This window comes from Semicossyphus pulcher, unplaced genomic scaffold, assembly GCF_022749685.1.
Source record: "Semicossyphus pulcher isolate SPU_LCO1_2020_fin unplaced genomic scaffold, fSemPul1.0.p SCAF_19, whole genome shotgun sequence".
NCBI classification, from domain to species: Eukaryota; Metazoa; Chordata; class Actinopteri; order Labriformes; family Labridae; genus Semicossyphus; species Semicossyphus pulcher.
This window is the reverse complement of record NW_027211692.1, coordinates 23819428-23844092: the sequence shown is the minus strand read 5'-3', so window position 1 is coordinate 23844092 and position 24665 is coordinate 23819428. Positions and strand designations below refer to the sequence as shown.

The window sequence follows — 24665 nt, the reverse complement described above, 5'->3', positions numbered from 1 at the left end:
CATTTACCTCACAGGAGCTTTAAATCTCTTTTCTTTGGTTTTAATAATTTTGTCTTGTTATGTTGACACAAGTTGGAAGAAAAACACAAACACACACACACACACACACAAAAAAAAACACCATCCATATATTAATAGACTTCTCAGAAGAAATGCATCGTAGCTGTTTTTGCCATTGGCTCTGAGCAAAGCCCATTAAAAACTTAATTTAAATAACCAAAGGTCTGTTTGTGCTGTTTACTCCAGGACTCCTGATCATCCATCGATGACATTTAAATTATTTCTCATTTGAATATGTGCCCACACTACTGTCGCTCCCATCTCTTTTCAGTCAAGCGAGTCTCTTGTTTTTTTTCCACTCTTCCACTCAGCTATCAAAAGAGTTCATCACTTCATCGCACCCCAACTGTTCTCCACATGGGTTTCTAGATAATTAGAATTTTTTAACATTTAGGACACATTATTGTTAATCCCAGAGAGCCCTTTATGAAACAGCACACAACTAAGCAACATGTGGGACACAATGATTCACCAACCAAACTATACTTTATAGGTAAAAATGACGGATGCATGGGATGAAAGATACACTTACAGCATCTACATCTGATTAAAAGGTAGATAATTAATTAAGTGGCTTCTTGGGTGAAAATTGCTCCTTGTGGATGAAGTAGTTTAAGGCACCTGAATCCTATTTGACTGCCTCCCACATGAGCTTTCCTCCATCCATAGACTTGTAATTATTATCACAGACGGAGGCGTTCTTCAATCACATAATTCTGCTCTCTGATTACGCTTGACATTTTACTCCTGAGTGACAAAATTTCTACCCATGTATGTAAATGAGTTTTAAAATTTCTTCATTATGCAAATAAGGGTGCTCACATTTCTCGGGGACAAACAATCACAACATATGACTCATACTATGTAATGCCACATGAATAAAAACGTTGTGGTACAGTATTTTTAAGTGTAAAATAAGGACATATGAGTTAAAGTAACAGCATTCATATCATGGCTGTGAGATTTTTACACTTACTTGCCTTTCAAATCGATACATATGGAAATATAAAACAGTCTTTGTGTTGACGGAAAATGTTGTAATTGGTTGTGAGCACAAGGGGGCAGTATGGAACCATAATCCTTGAGTGACGTCCTCACATAAATGAGCATAGTTTTAGCTTTCTAAACAGAAAATCTGCAAGTCTTTGATATCAGATCCTAAATGTTTGATCTCTGCCATAGTCTCCAATCTGCCATTTTCACTCTGTCCCTGATGTGTTTTTGAGCTGTTTAGGCTGTCTGCATTTGCTACAAATGCAAATGTCAGCTTCAAATAAAAAGATAATGATCATAAATATCATTAAAAACTCAGTGTTAACTCTTTAAGGCATCTTGCGTAACTCATTTTAAGTTTCTGCTTTGTGTGCCTAATTGCAAACTTTCAGCTCTCATAACGTCATCAAAGAGGTTGTTTTGTACTGTGAATGGTTTACATCTGACTGACCAAGGCACACTTAGAGGGAATGTTCAGCTCATTAGAGAAATGACTCATTGTTTTCTGTCCTTTCTCCATTCCTTTGACTACAGGCTCGGTCTCAACCCCTGGGCCTAACCCCCCCTCTCTTCCTCGCTTGTGTGAATAACTCAATAACTCCCATCCGTGGCACAATTAAGGCATTATTACACCCTCCGCTGGACCTCACGCTCCGGGGTGAATAGTGGGGGCAGAAGGGGCCTGGCCGGTCCCTCATTTCCATCCCGGCCCACTGCGAAGCCTTGGCTACTCTTATCCCTGACCCATTTTACACTCCCTCTGTGCCCCGATTCCGCACAGACACACAAACGGTCTGTCTGACGCGCTCACGGCACGGACGCACACACTTAACCCCCCCCTCTGTTGTCTTCTTCCAGCAGGCAGAAACATGGCATCGTGAGTCACGTCAGTGCCAGCAGCTGTGCATCGGGCGCCATGTGGGTCGCTCGTTCGGCCAAGCAGTGGGCGGGGGGCAGGGGGCGGGGTGAGCATCGTTAGGGGTTGAAGGGTGGTGTGTAGGCTCCTCTCGTCTCCTTCCTTAACCCTTGTCTTGTGGCTCGGCATGAAGGAAGCCATCTGCCTACTGCCAGTCATCCAAGGCTGCAAGATTGTCTGTGACACTTTGCACTTGAGCCTGTCCATCAGCCACCCACCTCTTTACTTGCACCATGCAGAGATGTACAGCTGACCATGCCAGGCTCTTTCACTTTTCTGCCACCTCTTAGTAACTATTCTCCTCATTTATCTCTGGAAACTATTGCCCTTATTGTCTTATCCACGTGTAAGCTCTTCTCTGTGCTCTGGCATTGTCATGACATATGCTTTTCTTTCATACACAGAACGCTATTTGTTCAGTGTTCTCGTAAGCCTCTTAAGAAAAAGAGACTTTGAATACACTTTAAATGAGAGTTTCATTGGCCTTCATCTGCCGCAGCATCTTTCACTGAACGCGCTGTGTTTGTTACAAAGAGTTGATCAACTCTGAAACGTGGGAGAGCATGAACATTTTGTTAGCTCAGGAGGAGTAACCTACTTGAAAATAGTTTATCTATGCAATAAACCATCGGAGCTGAGTCAATATTTGTGCAAACAGTTCTCTCCCGGGCTGATCAACAGAGAACAAAAACTCATCCCTTTATTCTTTATCATTCCCTTCTCCTCCTCTCCTGATAACATCAGAGACCAAGGTCTTGTTTTTCTGTATTCTAGCTTTGGGGAAGAATTCTTTTATTTACTGGATTAACTGAAATAAAGGTCATAACTGCCTTTCATCAAGCTGCAATAAACAACGTTTCATCGTTTTACAGGGACTGACTAGATAAGCTTTGGTTTCAAACAGCCGCGTCTCAAGCTGCCCAAACAACTGCTCATGTTATTCTCTAAGAAGCTCTCCCTGTGTCCAGTGTCCATGCGCTATTAATATTCATACGCGCTAACATTTTCTTGAACGCTTCCAACTCAAAGAGACGAGTCTGACAAATGGACTTGCAATAGACGAGAAGCTTGCACTCCAAATGTCACGTCTGCTGCAGGCTGTTCCATTTGTTTTGAATGCACTCCAAATGAAAAGCAATTTAAGAGCTCCAACCATTAGAAAGAGCCCTCACCACTGAAGTGCAAACCAAACCTTAATTAGGAAAATGATGATTGTTCTGTGCACGCGCTCAATTTGCTTTACAATTGGCCGAGCCTCTTTTCTTATACCACCCTCTGACAATTTATACACTTCAGCCTGTCTACATTTGCGAAATGTCAACATGCCAGGAATTAAATTAAAGCAGGTCTCTGTAAAGAAGACACATCTATCACATCATTACTGGCAGAAGATTAACTGGTTGACATTTCTCTCCGCTAGATCGGCACAATAGGACCTGATCCAGACGATTCTCTGTCAACAAGCCTTGCCAAACACAAGCGCATGATGGAGAATATAATTAAGTCAAAAATCTGTAACACATTTTCCCCCCCAAAGAACTCTAAAAGATTGTTTGCTGACTTTGTTTGCCTTCCTTTGAGTCTACGTGTCAAGGACGCTGTGCAATTATGTTGCTGAAAACATCCTTTCAATCAATCTCACTATAAATCACAAAGTAAGAGTTCAAACACTCACCGACACCCACATGTGTGTAGTCAGGCATGTTTAATGATACATGCCCACAGCCCCATGCTTCACCTGTTATAATACTGTGCAAATACAGCCAGAATAATTAGCAGTCTAATATGGAAAGCAAACATTTGATCAATTGGAATTGCCCGTAGTGTGAGTCCAGTCAACAGCGCTGGAACAAACAAGAGCAAACCTTAACACAGGGAAAGGTCATAGGATCAATAATTCATTTAAGATGCTCCCTGGGATTGACTCTGCAGTCGCCTTGTAATCAGGAGGGGAGATTTATTTATCTTAACCAACTTTAAATCCACATTCCTGCGCTAGAAAAAACATTGTGCCAGATCGGTCGATTTTCAGTGCCCTCACAAGGCCACGAGATTTTCTGTTTTATTTACCCCCCAGGAGCAAGCAGGGAACAGCTCTTGAATGCTACTTCAACTGTAGACTAAGCATCCATTAAGGAGACTTAGTGAGAGAAAAAAGAAGCAAGCAAGCACTGGGGAAGTATTATATAGTTTATGTTCATATCCGCAAGTTTATTTGTTTTTTTAAGATTATTTCTTGGGCTGTTTTCGCCTTTATTGTTAGGACAGTAGCTGGAGAGAGACAGGAAATGTTGGAAGAAGAAAGTGGGGGATGACAAGCAGCAAAGGGCTGAGGGCGGGAGTACTGTTGCCTCTATACATGAGGTGCCTGCTCTACCACTGGACCCACTAAACAAGCCCCCCCCCCAACTTGTTTTAACTTCTATAACTTCTGTAAAAAAAAATGAAACAAAAAAGTAAGTTGATAAGGTGTTTCTGTATGGAGTAAGTTAAAGGATCTATTTTTTTCAACCAAACCCCTGCAAGGATTTATGTATTTATTACAACAAAATATCCTCCATAAGGAACATCATTTACAGGTCATGTCACATTTGCAGTGCTCACAGGACTGGATGTCTGATTCGCAGACAGAACCACGTCCTCTGATTTAAATAATGCAGCCCTGTTCAGTGAAGGCATCCAGAGGCGATGTGAGCTCAAACGTTACAAACCTGCCTGCTCTGAAAGATTCACCGGGTCGCCAGTCAAAGTCGTGTCCAGGTACGATGGAGAGATTAGTTTGACTTAAATGCAATACCTTGTAATAAGGATGCATGCAAAGAAAAATGTGTTCTCTTCCCCTTGAGTGGTGTGCATGTTGTGGATGCAATTCCTGCTTGCAAGATGCAATGTATCTCTAAAAGACAGATGTTGGTTGAATGAGTTTCCTGCTGAAACAGCTGTCCCTAATAAACAAACAGCTATAAAGCAGGCATTTCATAGGCAATTGCATCAAGGAAGCAGCAGTGTGGAGTTTTGCTACGGCATGTCACTCAACTCACTTTTCAGCTGCCTATGAGACCATATGGTATACAGTTTGAAGACAATAAACAAGTTTGACTGACAATCCGATCAGGCTGTCAGAGCAGAGCGAGTTCAGTCTGAATGTAAATGCTTGGCTCACGCGCAACAGCATGATGACCTCAACAACAGATGATTGTTTTGTTGGATGGATTTTAATCACGTCACGTGCTGTTAGGCCTGTTCATCCTGCACCTCCTATCACTTTTTCTCTCACACCGTGTAAACACCTGCAGCTGGACAATTTTGTAATAAAGCGTGTCGGCACACCAAACGCTTAGTCTGCTATTCCCTCCAAATTTGTGCCTTTGTTAAATTGGATTCCAAATGCAATTATCTGCCAAGGTAATTCATGACAGGGTAGCCTGCTGTAGCTGCTCATTTAAATGGATGCAGAATCATTTAGGTGTCATTTTGGAACAATACTGTATCTCTTGGAAGGGGTGAGGCCCCAGAGAGAGCGCAGCAGGCTCCCTACTTTGTCAGTAGAGGCAGGCATGAATGATTAGTGCCTTCCAATAACTAGTTCCAAGGAGAGTGTTTAAAGCGATACTGTAAGCAAATGTCTGGCCTAGATCTGTTTAGTAATGAGTTGGATCTCCATGATTAGTCAAATCCATCACAAATGGTGCTATTTGTATAATGTTTGCAAAACACAAGCATTTTTTAATTCAGCATGCAAAGCCTTTCCAGGGAAATCATGTCGGTGGCAGATGGATTCTCAATATCCAGACTGGTTATAGCACTTGCTTTGAGGTAACCTTATGCAGGCTCAGTGAGTCCTTTGTCTGTCTGGGTGCTGGTTTGATGTGTAGCAGTGAAACACGTACTTTTTTCCTCCTAAGCCACACAGTGCTCAGAAATCAGAGAATTGTTTCTGATGTGGGACTTCAAGAAAGCTACGTTTCCAGGCAGCCTGCAAGTGGATTAATCCAGCTAAAGAGTAATTGCCCTTGCATTGTATTGACTCGATGCATGGAGGAATTCAAATCACTTCCAGTACTGTAGGAATGAAGCCAGTGCTCGAGACAAACTAAGGTGTTTATGTGAGTACATTTAATTTGGAGTAAGACTGCAATGGTCCTATTAATGGATTAAAGGGCTGCTTGTAAATGTAATGATGTGAATCTGCTGACTGCTGAGGAAAATATCAGAGTGGGGAGTGAATAAACAGCAGCCTGCCGATTCTTAGCAAAGGAACGGTTGAACCAGCAACCCTGTCTGATGGCAGATCGTAAAATAGTCCCTACATTTAAACATAGTAATTCTTGTTATTGACACACATGCCCCATTATTTCCATGTTAGTCAGCGAAACGTTCCAACAAATTAATTTCAGTTGGAAGTTTTTTTCAAGTCTGCAACACAAAAGCCTTTTCGTGTCAGTCAGCCTGTGCAGTGCGACTACATTAAATAGTGGTGGCAGGAATTACACGCCTCCGGTAGCTTTCAGGGTTGTTTTCAGGAGAACGCTGGTCGGACTTGTGAGAAACCAGAAAGATGATTCATAAGCTGTGTCTCACTTCAGGGGCTGCAGCCTTTGAAGAAGGCGGTCTCCAGAGGATACGCCATTCATAGCCTGCGTAGACCTCGAAAGCTGAACTGAAAAGAGACGGTCCGGTCGACGGAGGATTTCCTGTTTGCGTCATCAGCTGTTCCTGCCCTTACCCTTGCGTCAACAAACGCCCCTCCTGTCACCTAGCAACTGGAAACGTCCCGTAACTTTTACCTTTAACCTGTTATTTCAAAGATGATTTGTCTCAAGGGCCCTTGCGTTATTTTTTAACATGTGTAACGCTAGCTATTCGACTGAGTTGAAACCAAAAACGTTTACATTTCAAAGTGTATTCCTCTGCGGCGTAAGAGTCCGCCATCTTGTTTGAATTGGCGCACATTGAATCTTGGGATACGATGGCCCGCAAAGGATGTACCCGATGGATTCTTCGTGGCCCGGGAAAAGGAGGATGCATTTGTCGGTCCCATCTGAAGGAGCCTTCGAAACGGGACAGCCTTCAAATATGCCCTTCGAAGGATGCAGTCCCTGGATTGGGACACAGCTATAGTCTCAGCAAGAACGGTGATTTTTGCCAAAGTCACATTACAGTGTGATACATAGATGATATAACTTCTGTCAGTTAAAATCATTTGTCTTTGGCTTTCTGGTCTTGCAGAGGTCTCAAACTCCTCAGTTTCTTGGTTGAAAATTCTGTGTTTGTTAGACCAATCCATCGCCCCCACTGCCATCCCAAAGGACTTTGTGGGTCAATATTCTATGTCAACTTACTCTGTGAAGGTTTTCAATTTTGCAGGCACAAAATACTCAACACACTTCCATTTCAAATATAGCCTATGACTTTGAGTTTCATGCTAGCTGCTACAAAAAAAGGGGAACGCATATCTATACATTATAATCTTATTAGAGCAGGTTGGAGCCAGGCACAACATTTTGCAAGTAGCTGATTGTGGCAGAGGAATTCTTCTTCCTCTGCTACATTACCTGTGGTCTGTGGCTTTGAATATGACTGTGTCATTTTAAATGTACACCTCCTTTTTAAGCATCATCTCAGCCTCTTCCTCAACACATCTTTCCTATTTCACATAATTTGTGTAAATCACATAAAAGCTTCTTGTAGTTCTAAATGACTTCTCAGACCCCATTTCGCATACTCTGACCTCATCACTCCTCGTAGATTTATTTGACGTGCAGAAATTTTAGGAGAGATGAGAATATCCTAAACCCCCTAGCCCGTGGATGCTGGGGCTGAAAGTATGAGTGCAGCACTGTGGCAGCGGTGGCAATGACAGAGCAGTGAAAGAGACCAGAAATCTTGCGGCTAAAATAGGCCGCCAAATTGGGAGGAAGTATTGGTCAGGTGATTGTGGGGAATGACGCATGTCTGAAGTGTGAAATCAGTGCAGCTCGAGTTGCCTGCCTGAACTAGCTCACAGGCATCGCTTCATTTATGTTAGTCACAAAGTATTTTATATCTTGGATCATATTTCGTTCATTTTACTTATTTTGGTAAAATCTGATTTTGGTTCTTCACTATTAATGTTGAAGGTATAGTACATTTTGCACAGGACGTTTTCAGAAGGCGCTGTTGTGAGGTAACCGTGATGCTGTCGGTGTTAGCTCGACGGGGTGGGCGTGTTCTCACACGAGAGAGTGAGAGGAGGGGCCCAGTTTAAATGTGTTGTTGACAAAATGCAAGGAAAAATCCTACTTATTATACCTTTAAGTACATGAAGCAGTGTTAAAACAAATGTATTCTGCCTTCCTTTTCTTCCCTTTAGGTGTTATAAAATGCCTCACCTTGGCTGTCAATGATTTATATGTTTCACATGAACAATGTATGTTTTGTCAAATTAATGAGAATTTCATTGTAGGTTGTATTCGATTAGCAATATGTTTTTGATGAAGGCTGCTCATTGTAGGTAATTTGCAGAACACCATAGTACAACTGGAACGCTTCCATGCTGCTAATAACAGAGCTAGGCATAACTTACATGGCATTTCCAATACAGAAAAGTATCTGCTCAGAAGCGTCTTTGAAAGCTTGAGTTTGTAAAATTGACATCTTAACAAGTATCGCAGTGAACCTCTGAGCAAATGTAATATGTTCATGTTGTAGTTAAAGCATCCCATGTGAATCTTACACTCCCATCTCATCTCTTTCATTCTCACTGACAGAAGCTGCAGCATAAACACAAAGTCAAACATCATTTTTATTCTCCAAATATACAGAGCAAAAGCATCATAGATTCACAGACCAGTACAGTTAAAATACAACCATTTTTCTTTTTTTTCTTAGATACAGAGGGCCACTGCCTGAAAATAACGGTTCACCCAGTAGAATTTACATGTTGTCTTTTTTATTACAATTATGCTTATGGTTTACTATTTATACAAACTCTTGAAATGACCGTCTTAGATCAGTACTTTTTTCAGACCTGGGTAGTGTAGTATTTGCAAACTAGTTTGCATTATTTGGAGTACAAAACAATTCAACCAATCACAGCGAAGCGTACTCATTTGACTTTCAAATGCCTTTCTGTGATTCTTTCAATTTTCTGTGACTTATTATACACTGTATGCTGCAAACCAAACCACTCGGATTCCTGGTGTGCCCTGCAGGCTAAAGCAAACTCTGAGGTTTATTTGCAAATACTATTTATTCCAGGCCTCCTTCCTTACAGTTGTATTTTATTAAGTACTAACAAGGTATTGATTGGTAGAAAAGAAACGGAGTGAGAGAGAAAGAGAGAAACAGCGTGACAGAAAGCATTTACACAGTAACGAAAGGGTTATTATGATCAATTGGATTTTCGTATGGCATCCTCCCTTATGCATTCATCATGGACAGTTACACCTATTATACAATGACGGAGACTTATAAAAGCCTCATGTAAACCACCCTTTGCAGGCATAGGCGAGATATTGGCAGTACTATTGTTTAGCCTTCCTTCATCCGTTTTATCCCAGTTTATTCAGACCATGAAAAACATTTTTTGAAATAATTATGATATGGCCAGTGGGCAGAGAAGCCTCACAGACGCTTACCAGCCAGTCTTCATTTCACCCTGCTCATAACCTCTGTCTCTCACATTTGAATTGTCCAGTGTACCACAGGCTAGTCTTTAGCGTCTCTGAATAATAAACCACCCTGCACTCTGAGAGGTTTCTTTGTGTTATTAGGAAAAGGGCAGCAACCCCTTGTAATTGTTCTGGGTCTTTGTGTTTATTCATCTGTTATGCCCTGGCATCTGTGCAGTGCAGGCAAACACAAGCAGCCAGCACCAGCCGGAGAGGCGTCCGCAGGTGAGCAGGGCAGACTTTTCCCCCCACATGGGCTTTGATTCCCAAAGACTGACATGGCACTCGCAGCCTGTGGTACTCTCATGCCCAGTGTAGCCGCTGCCATGGGGGGATGGGACAGAAGGCGGGCCTATCAAATATTTATCTGTTTGCTGTTGCGGTGTGCAGATTCTCTGGATGGGGAAAATGCATTATGTTTGGATCAGTGCAGGAGCTGCATCAGATAAGTAAAAGTGGACCCTTTGGACAGGAAAGCAAATTTGTTTTGTTTTTACCAAGAGACATGTGAGTCTGCATGATTTTGAGTGGAGAAAATGCTTGACTTTTGAAGCTTTGCATGTAAAATGATGCGTAACATATGCAAATAATAATAGAAATAAATGAATAAAATTGAAAGCCCATGCAAAAATAGATCACACTGTAACTGACTGCTGCTGATATCAAGGTGAAAATTTCACCCTGCGAACGAACATGCTGGGGAAAAATAAATAAAAAAGGGCACAGGCGTACTTGAGAGTCATCGTGGTGCCAAATGCAATATATTGCTGGGCATCTGGGCATCTCTCAGAAGGGCTGAAGGTATAATAACCTCTCACTGCATCTCACTTCAAAGCTGTCCCAGCTAAGCTCCGTTCTCATCCTATAGCCTCCTGTGTGCCCGCTGTACGGAGCCGGAGTTTCTCCCGTGAGATCCCGGGGAAGAGAAACTGCTCGCACAAGCCTTTCATGTAATTTGTGAGAAACAAGTGAGGTTGATGAAATTTTTGGAAGGGAAACAAAGAGAAAATGATTGTCTGTCTTGCAGTTTTGATGCCACATGGATTTGTTGAGCTCTAATATAGTGAAAACTGACTGCGAAAGAAAGAAAAGCCAGGACAAATTATATACAGAGAAAGACAGCATTAGAGATTTATATACAGTCTACTAAGTGCCAAGCTGGATTATCAGCGTTGAAACAGAGCTTTTTGTCTTAAGCTGTACAATGGGCGCCAATCCATTTGTAAAATTACAGTCCAAACCACTGCCACTCAAGTGGAAAACCCCATTCAAATGCTTTGAATATAATCATATGTAAAGTGCTTACAACAACAACTTGCTTTTGTTGGAAATGCCGTGCTCGGTTTTCACGGGTTGAGAGGCAGATTTCATAGTTTCAAGCTCACTTCATCCCAATTGACTGCTGTGCAATGGAAGAAAAGTACCAAATTGGGTAAGAAAATTGTAACCTAGTACACTTTATCTCATATTTGTGTTTCATTTAACAAAATAAAAGTGACATTGACATTGTGAGCAAGTGTTTTCAGTATGGTTCTGCAGCAATATGCTTTTATTTTCCAGGAACTGCTCTTTATCTTCAAAAAAACAAAAACAAAATGCAATGAAATAAACAAAACTGATCCTACAGAGAATGGCTGGCACAGACCTTGAAAGCCTACAGGCATACGAGGCTGCTGATAGCTGAAATCAAATGTCATGTAATGTATTGTGTAACTGGCAGTTACACAAATAATCTATGTTTACAGTAAAAGGATGCCTGCTCTTACACAACCCTTCTTTCGATCATGTAGTCTGCTGGGTTCATATTTAGAGGTCCAGATTCAACTTATCATCGGCAACCACATGGGAATAAAGAGAACATATTCTGGCCCAGTTGCTTCACAGTATCCGCACTATGCACACATCAGGATTCTCAGAGGTCGTTGCTGTAGTTACTTTTGTTCTGCCACAAAACATGCACGGAGCATGACTACGACACTTTGAGGTTCAATGCTAAGTATAAGTGTTTGTGTGGCTGCAAGTTAAATCACTACTCTCTGTCTCTACTCTCAACTAAAACAAATATATTGTCAGTGATTCAATAATAAATCCGATTTCATATATGTCACATACAGTGTAGTATAGAACAAAATAAAACAATGCACTTGAAAGGAGTCAGTTTGCTGACGATAGCTTCACAGTAGCCAGAATGAAGTGCAGACAGCAAAATAAAACACATTTCTAAATTTGCTTTTCATGTCCCTTGATGACCCGCACTATCACAGGTAGGAATGCAGTCAGGATGCCCTAAGCTCCGGTGTCAACAATGATATTGACATTAGCAATGGGAAAACCACACAATAAGAAGCTCAGCTAAAGTATAATGTTTACATTTCCTTGAACAGGTACCCTCAAGTATATGGCTGATGATCTGCGGCGTCAGCAGGAGAAACTCACAAGTACAACACATGTTGCAGTTTGTGGGCTTTCTGCTGCATTACTCAGAGCTGGATTTGCTGCAGTAACACTACGGAGGATCCAGCTCCCCATCAACTCAAGAGCTGATAGTGTATGTCTATCTCGCTTTGACAAAGTTTGTTTTGACACAGTTCAAACATACCCTCAAGGCAAAGTAGATAAGGACAAGAAGAGGCGCTCATGTCTCATTTAGAGTCCTGCATGAGGAAAAATAGAGTCAGAAATTAGATGCTAGAAAAGAAATTACAGTCACATATATACACTGATGTTCCTTATCGCAGAGTGTCGCAGTAAAATAATGACTCAGGGATTTAAAATGAGATCTCAGACCCTCTTTATCTGCCCAGCTCTGTGGCCCAGATACAGCTGGAGAGAAAAGCAGCTGCTCTCTTAAATGTTCGAGACGTCTGTGGGCATATGGAGAAAGTTTTCTTCCACCTACACAGGAGACCAGTTTGAACAAGACGGCTTAACATACAGTGTTTGAGGGGAAGGTGGGGGGAGAGAACAGTTATCTCTTTAACAACTAAAAAAACCACATGCACATTCATTTTTGTGCTTCAAACTACAAGAGAGCAGCAGGACATTGGCTCGCACTCATTATCGTGCCCATCGTGCTGAGTTTTTATGAATGACAATCTTCAAAAGGCAAAAAAAAGGTCTTTTGCCGGGGGAGCTGATTGTCACACAAAGCCGTTGTGGCCTGCCCTCTGCGAACAACACCACCGCAGTAGCTGAGTACTGAAAGCTTCAATTCCAGTCTCGTGTCGTGTCTGTGTTGGCAAATAACCTCTCTGTGGCACAATTCTGATTATGGGTCAAAAAAGGACGTGGTCTATGGGTTGAGCATGAGGGAATTATAAGGCTTCTTGATCCACTTTTTGAGACGTTTGAACAAGTAATACAGTGTGTTAAAGCCATCCAGCCCATATGTATCTCAAGGCGTCCATAAAGACAGTAACACTGTTACTCAAGGGGCTGATTCGGACACAGTTTTACAATCCAGGCTGCTTGTTACAACCCGTTCAAACTCCCTTTCTCCCTGGTGGTCAGACGTGGGTCTGCATGCGCTTCTGGAGCGGCCGGGTGAGGTCTGAGTTCTGCGAGGAGGACTGGGAGTAATGGGACGAGGAGGAGGCTGATGCCTTGCTGTCTTTGTCAAACTGCACGTAGCCGTCCGGCTTACTGTAGCTGCTGACGCTGCTGTCACACTGTGTGTCGATAAAAGAGCTGGAGTCGCTGAGCGAGCCGCGCTGGAACTCCCGCTCGCACAGCTCAATGGAGCTGCTGCCCATGCCCAGCACGAAGCGTTGGCTGTAGTCGTACAGGCGGTTGGGGCCTGCTCCAAGAGTGGAGTAGATGTTGGTAAAGGACATGCCCGTCGGTACCCGCTGCTTGCCCAGGGTACCTGTGTTGGTGGGGTTCCTCACCTCAGCGGTCTGATTCACAGCCATGGTGGGCGTGTGGTGCTCCTTAAAGGTATTGACACTATAGTAGCCATTTGTTGGGTCCTATTGAAAACACAGGAAAGACATATTACGATCATCATTATTATCATTTTGTGTTTATGTTTTTCTTTGCTGTAGTTAACGGTTCATTAAAAAAGAAAACAGAGGCAAAAGAATAAGACATCCAGCCCCTTGTTTATGCATTTACGTGTATTTTTTCTCAGTAGTATCAAGGTCATTTTGGTCGTAATTACCATTCAAAATTCTGAATAAATTAGGCAACAGACTGCCATGCACACCACAAGAAAAACAGTCCTTAGTGCTACGGTTTAGTCAGCCCCCATGCTAACCTTAAAATCCTGTTTCCCGCTAATTAAACAGGCCTTGATGATTCATAGTTTGGCATCCAACGTGTCACTGCAAAGTTCACTCACATATCAGCTTTAATTGGACCTAAATGGATTGTAGTGTCTGCGATTTCATGTATGCACTGAAATAGCTTTTGAAGCTACAGCCGCAACACTTGTTTGTCTGCTAGGCTGCAAGCACCGTGCTGCTGCTAAGGGTCCAGTTAGTGTAAGTGTGTGTGTGTGTGTGTTTTTTCACATGTACTCCTGTGAATGGATGTAAATGTCAAGCATAGTGAGCACGGTAGCAAATCCCAAAAGAAGAATGCTCATAGTGGGAAAATGAGAGAGACCACCTGAGAGGATCCTCGTTATGCTTGTCATTATCAGGCGGTAGACGGGGAGATGTTCGTGTCTGGCCTTTATCTCTTTTACAGTCCCCCCTCTGCTCTCGCTTCATGCGCACTGTCATTAGCTAGAATCAAAAAAATTGGGGCCCCAGAGGGAGCAGGTATGCAGGCAAACACAACAGAAGCACACTCCAGGGAGCCAGTGGCAACACTATAAGAAGACAAATGGAGCGATCACAATTTGTGTGTGGACAAGATAAACTATCCCGTTGGTCCCGATGGTTTCTATATGACAGATGCTACATAAATGGGAACACAATGTTTGCATAATGTGCAGGTTGCAAAGTTTTAAAGAAGATATCTATTCTGCAAATTAAGTATTGCATGATACACTACATAACTGAAACCAGTTAGAAAGATCATTCACTGTATCACATAACTACCCAGCGCTTCTCCCAGTCCAATATGTTCTTTTAAACAGTCTAATCCCATCTGTATGGTATAAGTAACACCTTAAGTCACTTAAATAACAGCTCAGGGCCAACCAGCTTCTCATTTCTTTTACCACCTTTGATGAGAGACTAATTAATAAAAAATCAGACCTCTAACAGGAGTCATTTTGCCTCTGGACTAATCCTTGGAAAATCATGTGTAGCAGTAGAAGGATTAGGATGCTTTTCAGCTATTTTGGTCCCAGAGTTTAAGACCACCCTCTGCCCCAAAGGCGTTCTCTCTCTCACCACCTTTAACTCTCCTTCTCCCACGCTTACGTCTGCATGCCGTCACTACTCACGAGTCGTACCTTAATGTGCTGGTACTCCTTCTCTTCCTCTTGTAATACCTCCAGCTGCTTCAGAACAGACTCCTGTTGGAATTCTCCTCGTTCAACCTGCGTATAGAAATCGAGCAGAGTACACTGAGTGTCTGTGTGGTTTATGAAAAGTAAAAAGACATTCAGAGATTGAAGGATTTCACTTTTATCACTTATTCACTCTCTTTTAATAGCCATCAGACGCGTTTCACCTTCAATCAGGCAGGCAGGCAACATTAATAATGTATCCATGAATATCTTTTACGTTATCTCAACAAAATGCAGATTTGTAAGGTAAGCTCATTTGCCTGCTCTAACATCAAGTACCGACTGTATTAAATATTTTTCAAAGAAAATGTAATCCAAAACCTCACACTGCAAATAGCCTAGCCCCGGAGCAAGCAGCATGAAAACCAAAACACTGGTACTCTTCCAAAGAGGAAACAGTTCTTTGTGTGTCTAGAAGGCATGTAGATACAGAAGTACACCCACTGTAGGATTAACCAGTATGCATCAGCATCTCCATAGTTACTATGTATTGGGGTCTTTTCTGCTTGGGTCTGGTGGCATCATATAGATAAATATAGCACCTATGCTTTCACTATATTTAAAATGAAACGTCAATACGGCACATATACAAGCAATCCTGTGCTTCCATTACTCATAAAATAATGTATTCCACAGGAAATAGCGATGCCAAGACTAAAGTGCATTGATTATGTAACCATCGGTTTAAGAAGGACATGCAAAAGAAAAAGGTTGATAAATATTTCTAAAAACAGGAATGAGAAAGTAGTATTTTTGTGACACTCACACTCACCATCAGCTGTTTCATGGATTGGTGTTCTTCGTTTTCACGTGCCGCATTGTGGTCTTTGTGTACAATCTCAACACGGATGTCGTTTTTCGCAGACACGACTCCTTTCAGATCTGGCAGAAACAGATGACACATATATCTCAATAAGCTGGATAAACACCATTCTGTATTTGTTGACATTTTAATTTCCCCCAGTGCAGTGTGCAGTGTTACAGAATTTAGCAAAGATCCCCTTGGTTTGGTCTGTGAGAGCTCCCCCGTTTCCCCGAAAACAATACAAAGCATTATTAATCATTTGTTTCCTGCCAACACGAGATTATCTTTTTCTGCATACATATGCAATCTCATACAGCCTTTCACGGTGGCTCATTCTGTTCGGGACAATGCTGATGATACTGTCATATAACAAAGTCTTACTTTCTGTCTTAATTTTGCTTGCAAGTTCTCTCTGGTGAGCACAGATGGAGACGGGCAGTGAGGGCATAACCAGGTGCGCTTCCTCTGTAGTATACAGACAATAGACATGCTGAAGGAACCAGTAGCACAAATTGGTTCTTGGGTAGAGACAGTGGCGGTCTGTCTCAAACCTGAGTCACTTGGTACATGGGTGGGTGGTAGTGAACATAGCGCAGGATGTAAATAAACTCAAAAGCGAATGCAGCCAGACTGAGATTGCATGAAATGAGCCCCTTGACCACAAAAAGATGTCCATCTCAACAAGTGATTGCATCTTGTATTAAGTGTGATACTGCAGTGTGTTCCAGCAATTTAATATGAGTCAGAAATGTATTGAGGCAGCTGACCATGTCTTGTTATCTATTTCTGCAGACGCCTCATATTCAAGACACCTAAAGTCGAAATTACTTGACCTTGCAAGCAGATTTTTTTACCCCCCCAGTGGTTTTACTGAACACAATGTCAACATTTGAATGGATGGACATTTTTCTTGTGTGCTTGGTTAAAATACAGAACTTTTGGCATGCATGCTTGAATGAATGTAATAGGGAAGAGGAGACTTACTTCTTTGGGAGCGGGTGCAACAGAACGCTCCAATAGTGCCCATAAGGACAATGAGGGCTACAAAAGCTCCCACAGCAATGCCGATGATCACCGCCACTGGGAGAGACTCTGCAGAGAAAACATGTTCTTCTATAATGACATACCACAAACATCTCAAATGCACATTACATTCAATAAGAGACAGAGAGAACACACACAGTAGACAGGCGTAATGCAGAGGCCACCTTTCTCTTTCAGGCACAGACACAACGTTCTCCTAATCTCTTCCTCTTCTCTGTCTCTGCGACAAACAGGAACTAAGGGAGGGTATGCTTGTTTAGTCTTTCTAATTGACTTTGACATTATGCCTCAGGCAAAATGCCAAGAAAAAAAAATACTGTATGTACAGTGTGTCTAAATCACAGTGAATTCAAAACCAATTACCAACCTTTTGTTATCAGCGCAAGTAAATATTTTCCTACTAACATTGCCTCATTATCCCATTGTCTAATAACATTTAATTTACTCTAATTTAAGCTGAAACAGGTATTTCACTGAGGGCTTTTATTTTTATTGAGTGGAGTGCATGCATTAGATTAGGCGTAATCATGTTTGTGTGCTTCTATCTGGATGTTATAGTGCATTTGCAGCGAGGAAGAGCTGCATCTATACACTCCTCCAACACTAAAGGTCCTCATTAAAGCACACTTTAATGATCTTAGTTACCAGCCCACATTTATGACCTTCTCACATTTTAAACAAATGCAAAACAACCAAGAGCTCTCCGTACACCATTAAAGCCTATTTAATGTCTTCATTGATCAATGTCACTTTCACATAAGCAGCTTATAATTTATCATTTGCGATAAGTGGATGGAAAACACAGCTTTCCCTACGGTAGAGGGGAAAGGGTCAACAGATAAAAGACACTTTTTTAAAGTTGTCTTTCACAGAAGGAAAGCAGGAGACACAGTGTATTTTATATTCAGCGTGCAGTGCATGCTAAGGGTCACCAGTTCAAATTACCAGGGATTTGCACTTTATGTTAAACCAGAAAACTAATTTGTCAGGAATTTATCTGTGTCATCATCACATTCACTGTACATCAAAGGTTTGAGAATGTAGGCCATGCAGAGGCACTTTGTATTTCAATCTTTGGGTTCTAAATTGGTCAAATATCAATTTTGAACAACTTATTTCTGAAAGAATTTGAAAAGCATTTCACTTCTGAATGGAATAGGAAAAGCACAACATACCACACTTAAATCTATGTCCATTTAACACAACACACTGATAAAGATTCGATTTTTAACCTGTTAATGTGCGTCCAATTTACCAATTAACCAATTTGCTATTAAATCCCTTCACATACACAAAAGCAAAGTCACTACCAAACATGGTAGCCAAATCACACGTCACATGTTCACAGACACAAGAACAACCACAGTGATGCACACAAAAACATCACAGCTTTTGTGAGACAGCATCTACCATCTATCACTAACTAGTAAACCACAGTCACGTGATTTGAAGAAGAGGAAGGTGGAACCTGTCGAACCTTGGCTCCCACCTTGTTCCTTAAGGCGTATGATCTCGGTGTCAGAGCCAAAGCTGTTCCACGCTGTGCAGTTGTAGATGGTCTGGAAGTCCGCTGGGACAATGTTGCTCATGGTCAGTGTGGAGATGACTCCTTCCTCTGTGGTGACCGTCTCCACGGTGTAGCGGCCTGATGTTCCGGACTCCAACACTGTTTCCTTCCATGACCAGGCCTGAGAAAAGACATAGATGTAAAACAATGGTTGATTGTGCGTCCCTAAAATATGAATCTCACACATGCACATATGCAAATGCAAGCCCAAGTGCCAATCTCCAATAAGGATCTATGGCCATTCATACACCCTAGCGATGTCTTCTGTAGCAATTTGGCATTCAGTGTCTTGCCCAAGGACACTTTGACATGTGACTGTAGCAGTCAGGAATCGAACCCCCAACTTTCCAATTGAGAGACGACCAACTTTGCCACTGAGCCACAGCCGGCCCCAAGACATTTTTATTATTTATGGTCCCTAGAGTTCAACACCTTCTGACTCTTGTGATCTACTGATTTTTCCCCTAGCATCACCGTGAACATTTTTTGAAATATCTAAACAACAACTGGACAAATTGCGATGAAATTTGGTACGCATGTTTAATATTTTAGTAAGTAAGTTAGTATGTATTTTTATCGCGCTTTGGACAGACATAGGTCACATAATGCTTTACAGTGACATCACATACAGAAATACACTCACCAGCCACTTTATTAGGTACACCTGTTCAACTGCCAATCACATGGCAGCAACTCAATGCATTTAGGCATGTAGACATTGTCAAGATGATCTGCTGAAGTTCAAACCGAGCATCAGAATGGGGAAGAAAGGTGATGTAAGTGACTTTGAACGTGGCATGGCTGTTGCTGCCAGACAGGCTGGTCTTAGTATTTCAGAAACTGCTGATCTACTGGGATTTTCACACACAATCATCTCTAGGGTTTACAGAGAATGGTCCGAAAAAGAGAAAATAGTTCTCAAATGGCCTCCACAGTCACCAGATCTCAATCCAAGAGAGCCCCTTTGGGATGTGGTGGAATGGGAGATTCGCATCATGGATGTGCAGCCGAGAAATCTGCAGCAACTGAGTGATGCTATCATGTCAATATGGACCAAAATCTCTAAGGAATGTTTCGAGCACCTTGTTGAACTATGGCATGAAGAATTACAGCAGTTCTGAAGGCAAAAGGGGATCCAACCCAGTACTAGCAAATCTGTACCTAATAAAGTGGCTGGTGAGTATATAAACATGACAGGTACGATGGCTATACAAGCCACACAAATAAAAGCGTTCAAGTTTAAACCATCGTCGCCATATACAGCAAATAATAAAATAAACAGGTCATTAATAAATATAGGTTGATTAGCAAAATGCCTGTGTAAACAGGTATGTTTTTAACCGATGTTTGAAGATATCAGAGAGATTCAGCAAACCGTAAGGATGTGGGCAGAGCATCCCAAAGTTTGGGTGCTGTGGCCTGAAGCGCTCTATCACTGTGGGTCTTAAGGTTGGTACGTGGAACAGAAAGCAAATGTTGCATGTTTGACCTGAGGGAGCGAGATGACAGGTAAGGGTGAATAATTTCAGCCACGTATTCTGTGGCCTGACCATGAAGGGATCTCTAAGTGAATATGAGAATTTTTATCTGGATTCTAAAGCCCCTTTCCCACTGGTCAAAAAACCCACTAACACCTGGCTTAACAGCTGAAAGGTAACAATAGGCATTCAGACCCGGGTCAAAGGACTCTGCAGTAGACCCAGGTCGACATGCTAATCTCCTACCCCTAGGTACAAATACCGCCCATCTCTGTCCAGGCAATGCTTGAACATCGTCCCAAATTTGTCGGCGCCGAGTTTGATAAATAGACTGAATGAGTAATAGATACAATAAAGACCTAACCACCATAACATCTTCACTGGCCTCCATGCTGCCAATTTACATTTGATTAATTTAGTTCATGACAAAGCTTATGACAGACTTATAATAAATAATGAACTCTTTCGCAAACAGGCTATACGAGGGCGAAATATCAGAATGATTGAATTAGTATTGAAAGCATGTTAGCATGCTGAAATCAGCTCAAAGCATTGCTTGGCCTTACTGTACTTCTCTGAGCTCATACCACAGCTGTACGCTCTACTCACAGAATCCTCAATATATAGTCTTTTCTATAAGCTTTTAAGAACCATGACCTGTGGAAGTGTTCAAGGTAACCCAGCCTACACACATCTATTGGTGAATCGTACATTTAAAGAATGCTTTAGTTTAGTGGAAGATGTTTACTAGAATGTAGCCTGTGGCTATTCAACTGTATTTTCTTTCACTATGGAAAGAAGCTGCTACCAGTACATATCAAATCAAATCATAACCATCTGTTGCCTCAGATTATCTTGAATAAAAGCCTTTTGAATTTTGAAAGGAAACTACCCAGAAACAGAGCTGGCTTGCATTTGTTGCAAATACCAGGAATCAAGAAATGATGGGACTGGCAGTTAACAGACTCATGTGAAGTGGTGTTGACAGTTGCAGTGATGTGGCAAGAGAAATGTAGGAAAACAATAGATATTTGCATATTCTGGTTTTATTTATTCAGTGCAATGACAATGTAACACGTGCCATTTAGGAGACACTTTTGTTTAAGGCTTCTTAGTGCAGACTTGATTTGGCTTGGGTGACTGTTGCCAATTACATGATTCATTTTTGCTGATTTTTTTACTAAAACGAGGGACTTCATTATACTAGATGAAAAGCGAGAGATATGAATTGGTACTTAGAGGATAAACAACACATTCATCTCCAAGCGTGCAACAATGAACAGGTGGCTAAAGTTGAGTTGTGAAATGCAGTGTTACACTTTTACACATTTTGACTTTGCTCAAGTGTTTTCAGTTCATTCTTAAGTGAAACAATGCTGTCAATTGACTTTTGGGATTCGCAATGACTGAAAAACTTGCCTTTATTTGTATTATTATTAAAACTTTTGTTCTCCCCACTAGATTAAAATTCAAGAGAACTCTGAGACTAATTTTAATTTTCAGCTTTAATTGTAAGTGACCTTGCTTTAATTGACATAGCCAGATCTCACATACCACATTTGTCATTTCTGCAGCCATTAAGCAAAAGAAAGGAAAGCTGAACTGATACTCTAATGAATAGTCTGGAATCAAGGACCCAGCATCCCGGCCTCCACAGACAGCCCCTCTCAAATAAACCCTAATATTAATTACATTGCTAATTAATGCTTGACATTAATATAATAAAAACACACATTGGATGATAAAGTATGGCAATTACCCTATGAAAACACACACACACACACACACACACACACACACACACACACACACACACACACACACACACATACACACACCTGGAATAATAATACACGCAAAGTGAGCTGAGAGAGTAGGCTGTTTATATAGGGTCCATAAATCTTAATGGGATCAGTGTTAACAGAGTATAAGTGTGCATTAAATGAAAAATTGGGGGTTCAAACTGCAGTTTTATGCGTTCCTTTTTATATGAAAACAAATGATGGAGAGCTAATGTAATAATTCTTCAACTAATCTTTACCAGCCTGTGCTGTCCATGTGTGGTATAGATCAATAGTTCAGTCAGGAATCAGGACACACATGAAATGAGTGCCTTTATGCTATGTGATTTGCATTGTTTAGATGTCCTTGATCCTTTATATACATACCATTATAGTTTCAGATATTTAATTGCAAATAAATCAGACAAAGTTAAGAAAAAGTTGAGATCAGGAAAATAAGTAGATAGTCTGGAGGTACTTACAATGCGGTCTGGAGGAGGTGTACTTCGAATGAAACATTTGATCTGTCCTTTCTCTCCGTGTAGAGCTTGCTGAGTCTGAGTACTGGAGATGGTGGGCGGCCCTGAAAGAGAACAATCATAAAAAAGTTTGACGATGACTCACAGAAATTGAAACATGAATAATTGAATTCATTTTCAGTTTCAGGTCATATGACAATTCTGCTCAATCTAGTTTTTGTGGCACATTATATTCTAATTGCTCTCCTGTTCCGGGCAGTAACACCTGAACTGTTCAGTAATCTGGGACTCCTGGGGAAGATTATATTGCGCTGCGTTATGAACATGTCTTCCCAGTACAGTCTACCCAAGGACGTCAGCCTGAGAAAAGGGCGTAAGTGGGAACCCAGACCTCATTCTGGATGAAGAAATTGATGGCTTTATTTCTATCACAGACACAAATGCTGTTGCAAAGTGCTACAGCAGTTCTTTGGAGCGTTTTCAGGACTGTGTTTCACCTCAGTCAAAAAGCTTGCATCAGATTTGAACTCTAAACCAACATGTTAGCAAATAAACCTTACGCCCGAGCCCTATGGACTGGGTCATCTGTAAATATACAACCCGATAAGGACTTTTATGAACTAAGAAAAAAGATTTGTCAAGAAAATGTAGCCGAAAATGTATTATATAATGTATTATTTTATATTGTAATATTTATGTCTTATTAATTGTTTGTACTGAAGATGCATGGTTTCTCCCAAATAAAGTATGATTAAACTGAATGGCTTTATTGGAATTAAAAAGGATGTAAACAGGAGCTGCAGGTACAGACTCTGAGCCAGCATGTGTTAAGCTTTGGTCAGGCTACAAGATCTCGCCTGACAAGGGCAGCTCAGCCTAAACGACTGGTCTGCTTGCCATCTGGTCTGGAGGCTGTTCACACCAGGTGACAGCGGTAATATGAAGACATGATGTCACATATGACCCAATTCTGTCTTTCAAGTGTATTTTCCTTTTGGTCCTAGAGAGCTCACAGTAAGTATAATTACAGGGATGCAAAGGAGAGAGGCAACAATTTATAGTTACAAAAATGACTGCAGCTTTTATACTTTTAACAGTAGTTTAAAATGCTAATCCCGAAGATCTCACTGTCATTCTCTTTGGCGCCTCCTATGGCGATAAACGGTAATTGCAGGAGCATGCTTCCCAGATATCCAAACAGTGTCACGTGTGACGTCCATGGTTGGCTCCAGTTGTAACAATTGTAACTCTTGATTTTCATCACTGACGGTCGCTTTCCTTTTTTGAACTGTTTGCCTTCATCTGAGTGTCGAATTTCTTTGTTTTTCTTTGGATTTGCACTTATTTTTGAAGTTCATGTGGGCCATAGGCTCAATCATCATTCATAGTGACTTGACAGACATTTATTTAAATGGAAATCTTTGAGATTATCACTTTAAATCAGCAAGATTATAAGAACACTAATAATCTTATTACCAACATTTCCTTCGATTTAAACGCTGAGTTTAAAAAAAATATGCTCCAATAAAAAAGACATCCATTTAACCCTAGTATATTGGCCCTAAAAGGGAATTTTCAATATGTTTTTTGTGGATTTCCAGTCCTCTTTGACGGTAGTCAATTGTAGCAATACATTTCTAACTGTTGGCAAAATTGACCGAGAAAGCTGAATTCTCCTGGCAAATAAATACAGCTGAAAATCAGAGTCAGACAAAATACAGAAAATTGTCTCCTCATCCATAACATCCTCGGCACTCATAGTTTGAGTTAGATCATAGCACCATTGCTTGTTAGCTATTGAATTGATGTCTCTGACACTTGTATTGGGGATTGAAAGAGCTTTTAGTCAGTCTTCCAGGCCAAAAACTGTGTTAAATGATGGGCTAGTAGCCGGAAGAACAATAGATTCTGCAGCTGCGCCCTAGAGACACAGAACATCGGCAAAAACTGTTCAGAGTTCATAGTCTGTACCGAGCTCAGACAGCTAAAGATAAGGTTTAAACTAAGCAAACAATCCCTTTAAAAAGCCATTAAAACAAACCATTAATCATGTCCCTTGTGTTGGTTAAGGTTAGGAAGGTGGGTTTAAGGGGGTGGCAAGGAAGGCAGCTTCTTGATTAGCAAGAAAACACTGTTTCTCTGCCAACTTCCCTCAAACTCCTGCTCTCTGCCATCTCTCTGACGATACATAATTGCAGTTTATTACCTGTCTCTTATTAAAATGAATTAGCATTTTAATGAGACTTTGCCAGATGGTGTCTTGGTATGCTACTGGAGGATGCTGGAAGGCTGCTAGCGCTGCAAAATGAATGCTGCAGATAATGTGAGAAAAAAGCATTGAAAGCTGTTCCCCTTCCTTCAGTGTTTTGCGATACTGGTGACAGTTTTACAACAGCATGTATGTGCTGGACTCTTAAACACACAGTGTA

The 24665-nt window shown here is 41.3% G+C and overlaps 1 protein-coding gene across 2 annotated transcripts in view; it reads right to left on the bottom strand.

Moving 5' to 3' along the window:
• Positions 1-8735: 8735 nt before the first annotated feature.
• kirrel3b (kirre like nephrin family adhesion molecule 3b) overlaps positions 8736-24665 on the bottom strand; it is a 158169-nt gene continuing 142239 nt past the window's right edge. Inside the window, exons 10-16 of one of the 2 annotated variants that reach the window (XM_069668467.1) lie at positions 22240-22340; positions 18409-18619; positions 16872-16979; positions 16269-16352; positions 15849-15964; positions 15026-15112; positions 8736-13589 (exon numbers count right to left, since the gene is read on the bottom strand). In XM_069668467.1, the coding sequence (XP_069524568.1) occupies positions 13128-13589; positions 15026-15112; positions 15849-15964; positions 16269-16352; positions 16872-16979; positions 18409-18619; positions 22240-22340 (1169 nt within the window). In that variant the 3' untranslated portion in view covers positions 8736-13127. The remainder of the gene's footprint in view (positions 13590-15025; positions 15113-15848; positions 15965-16268; positions 16353-16871; positions 16980-18408; positions 18620-22239; positions 22341-24665) is intronic. The other variant, XM_069668468.1, reaches the window with a different exon arrangement.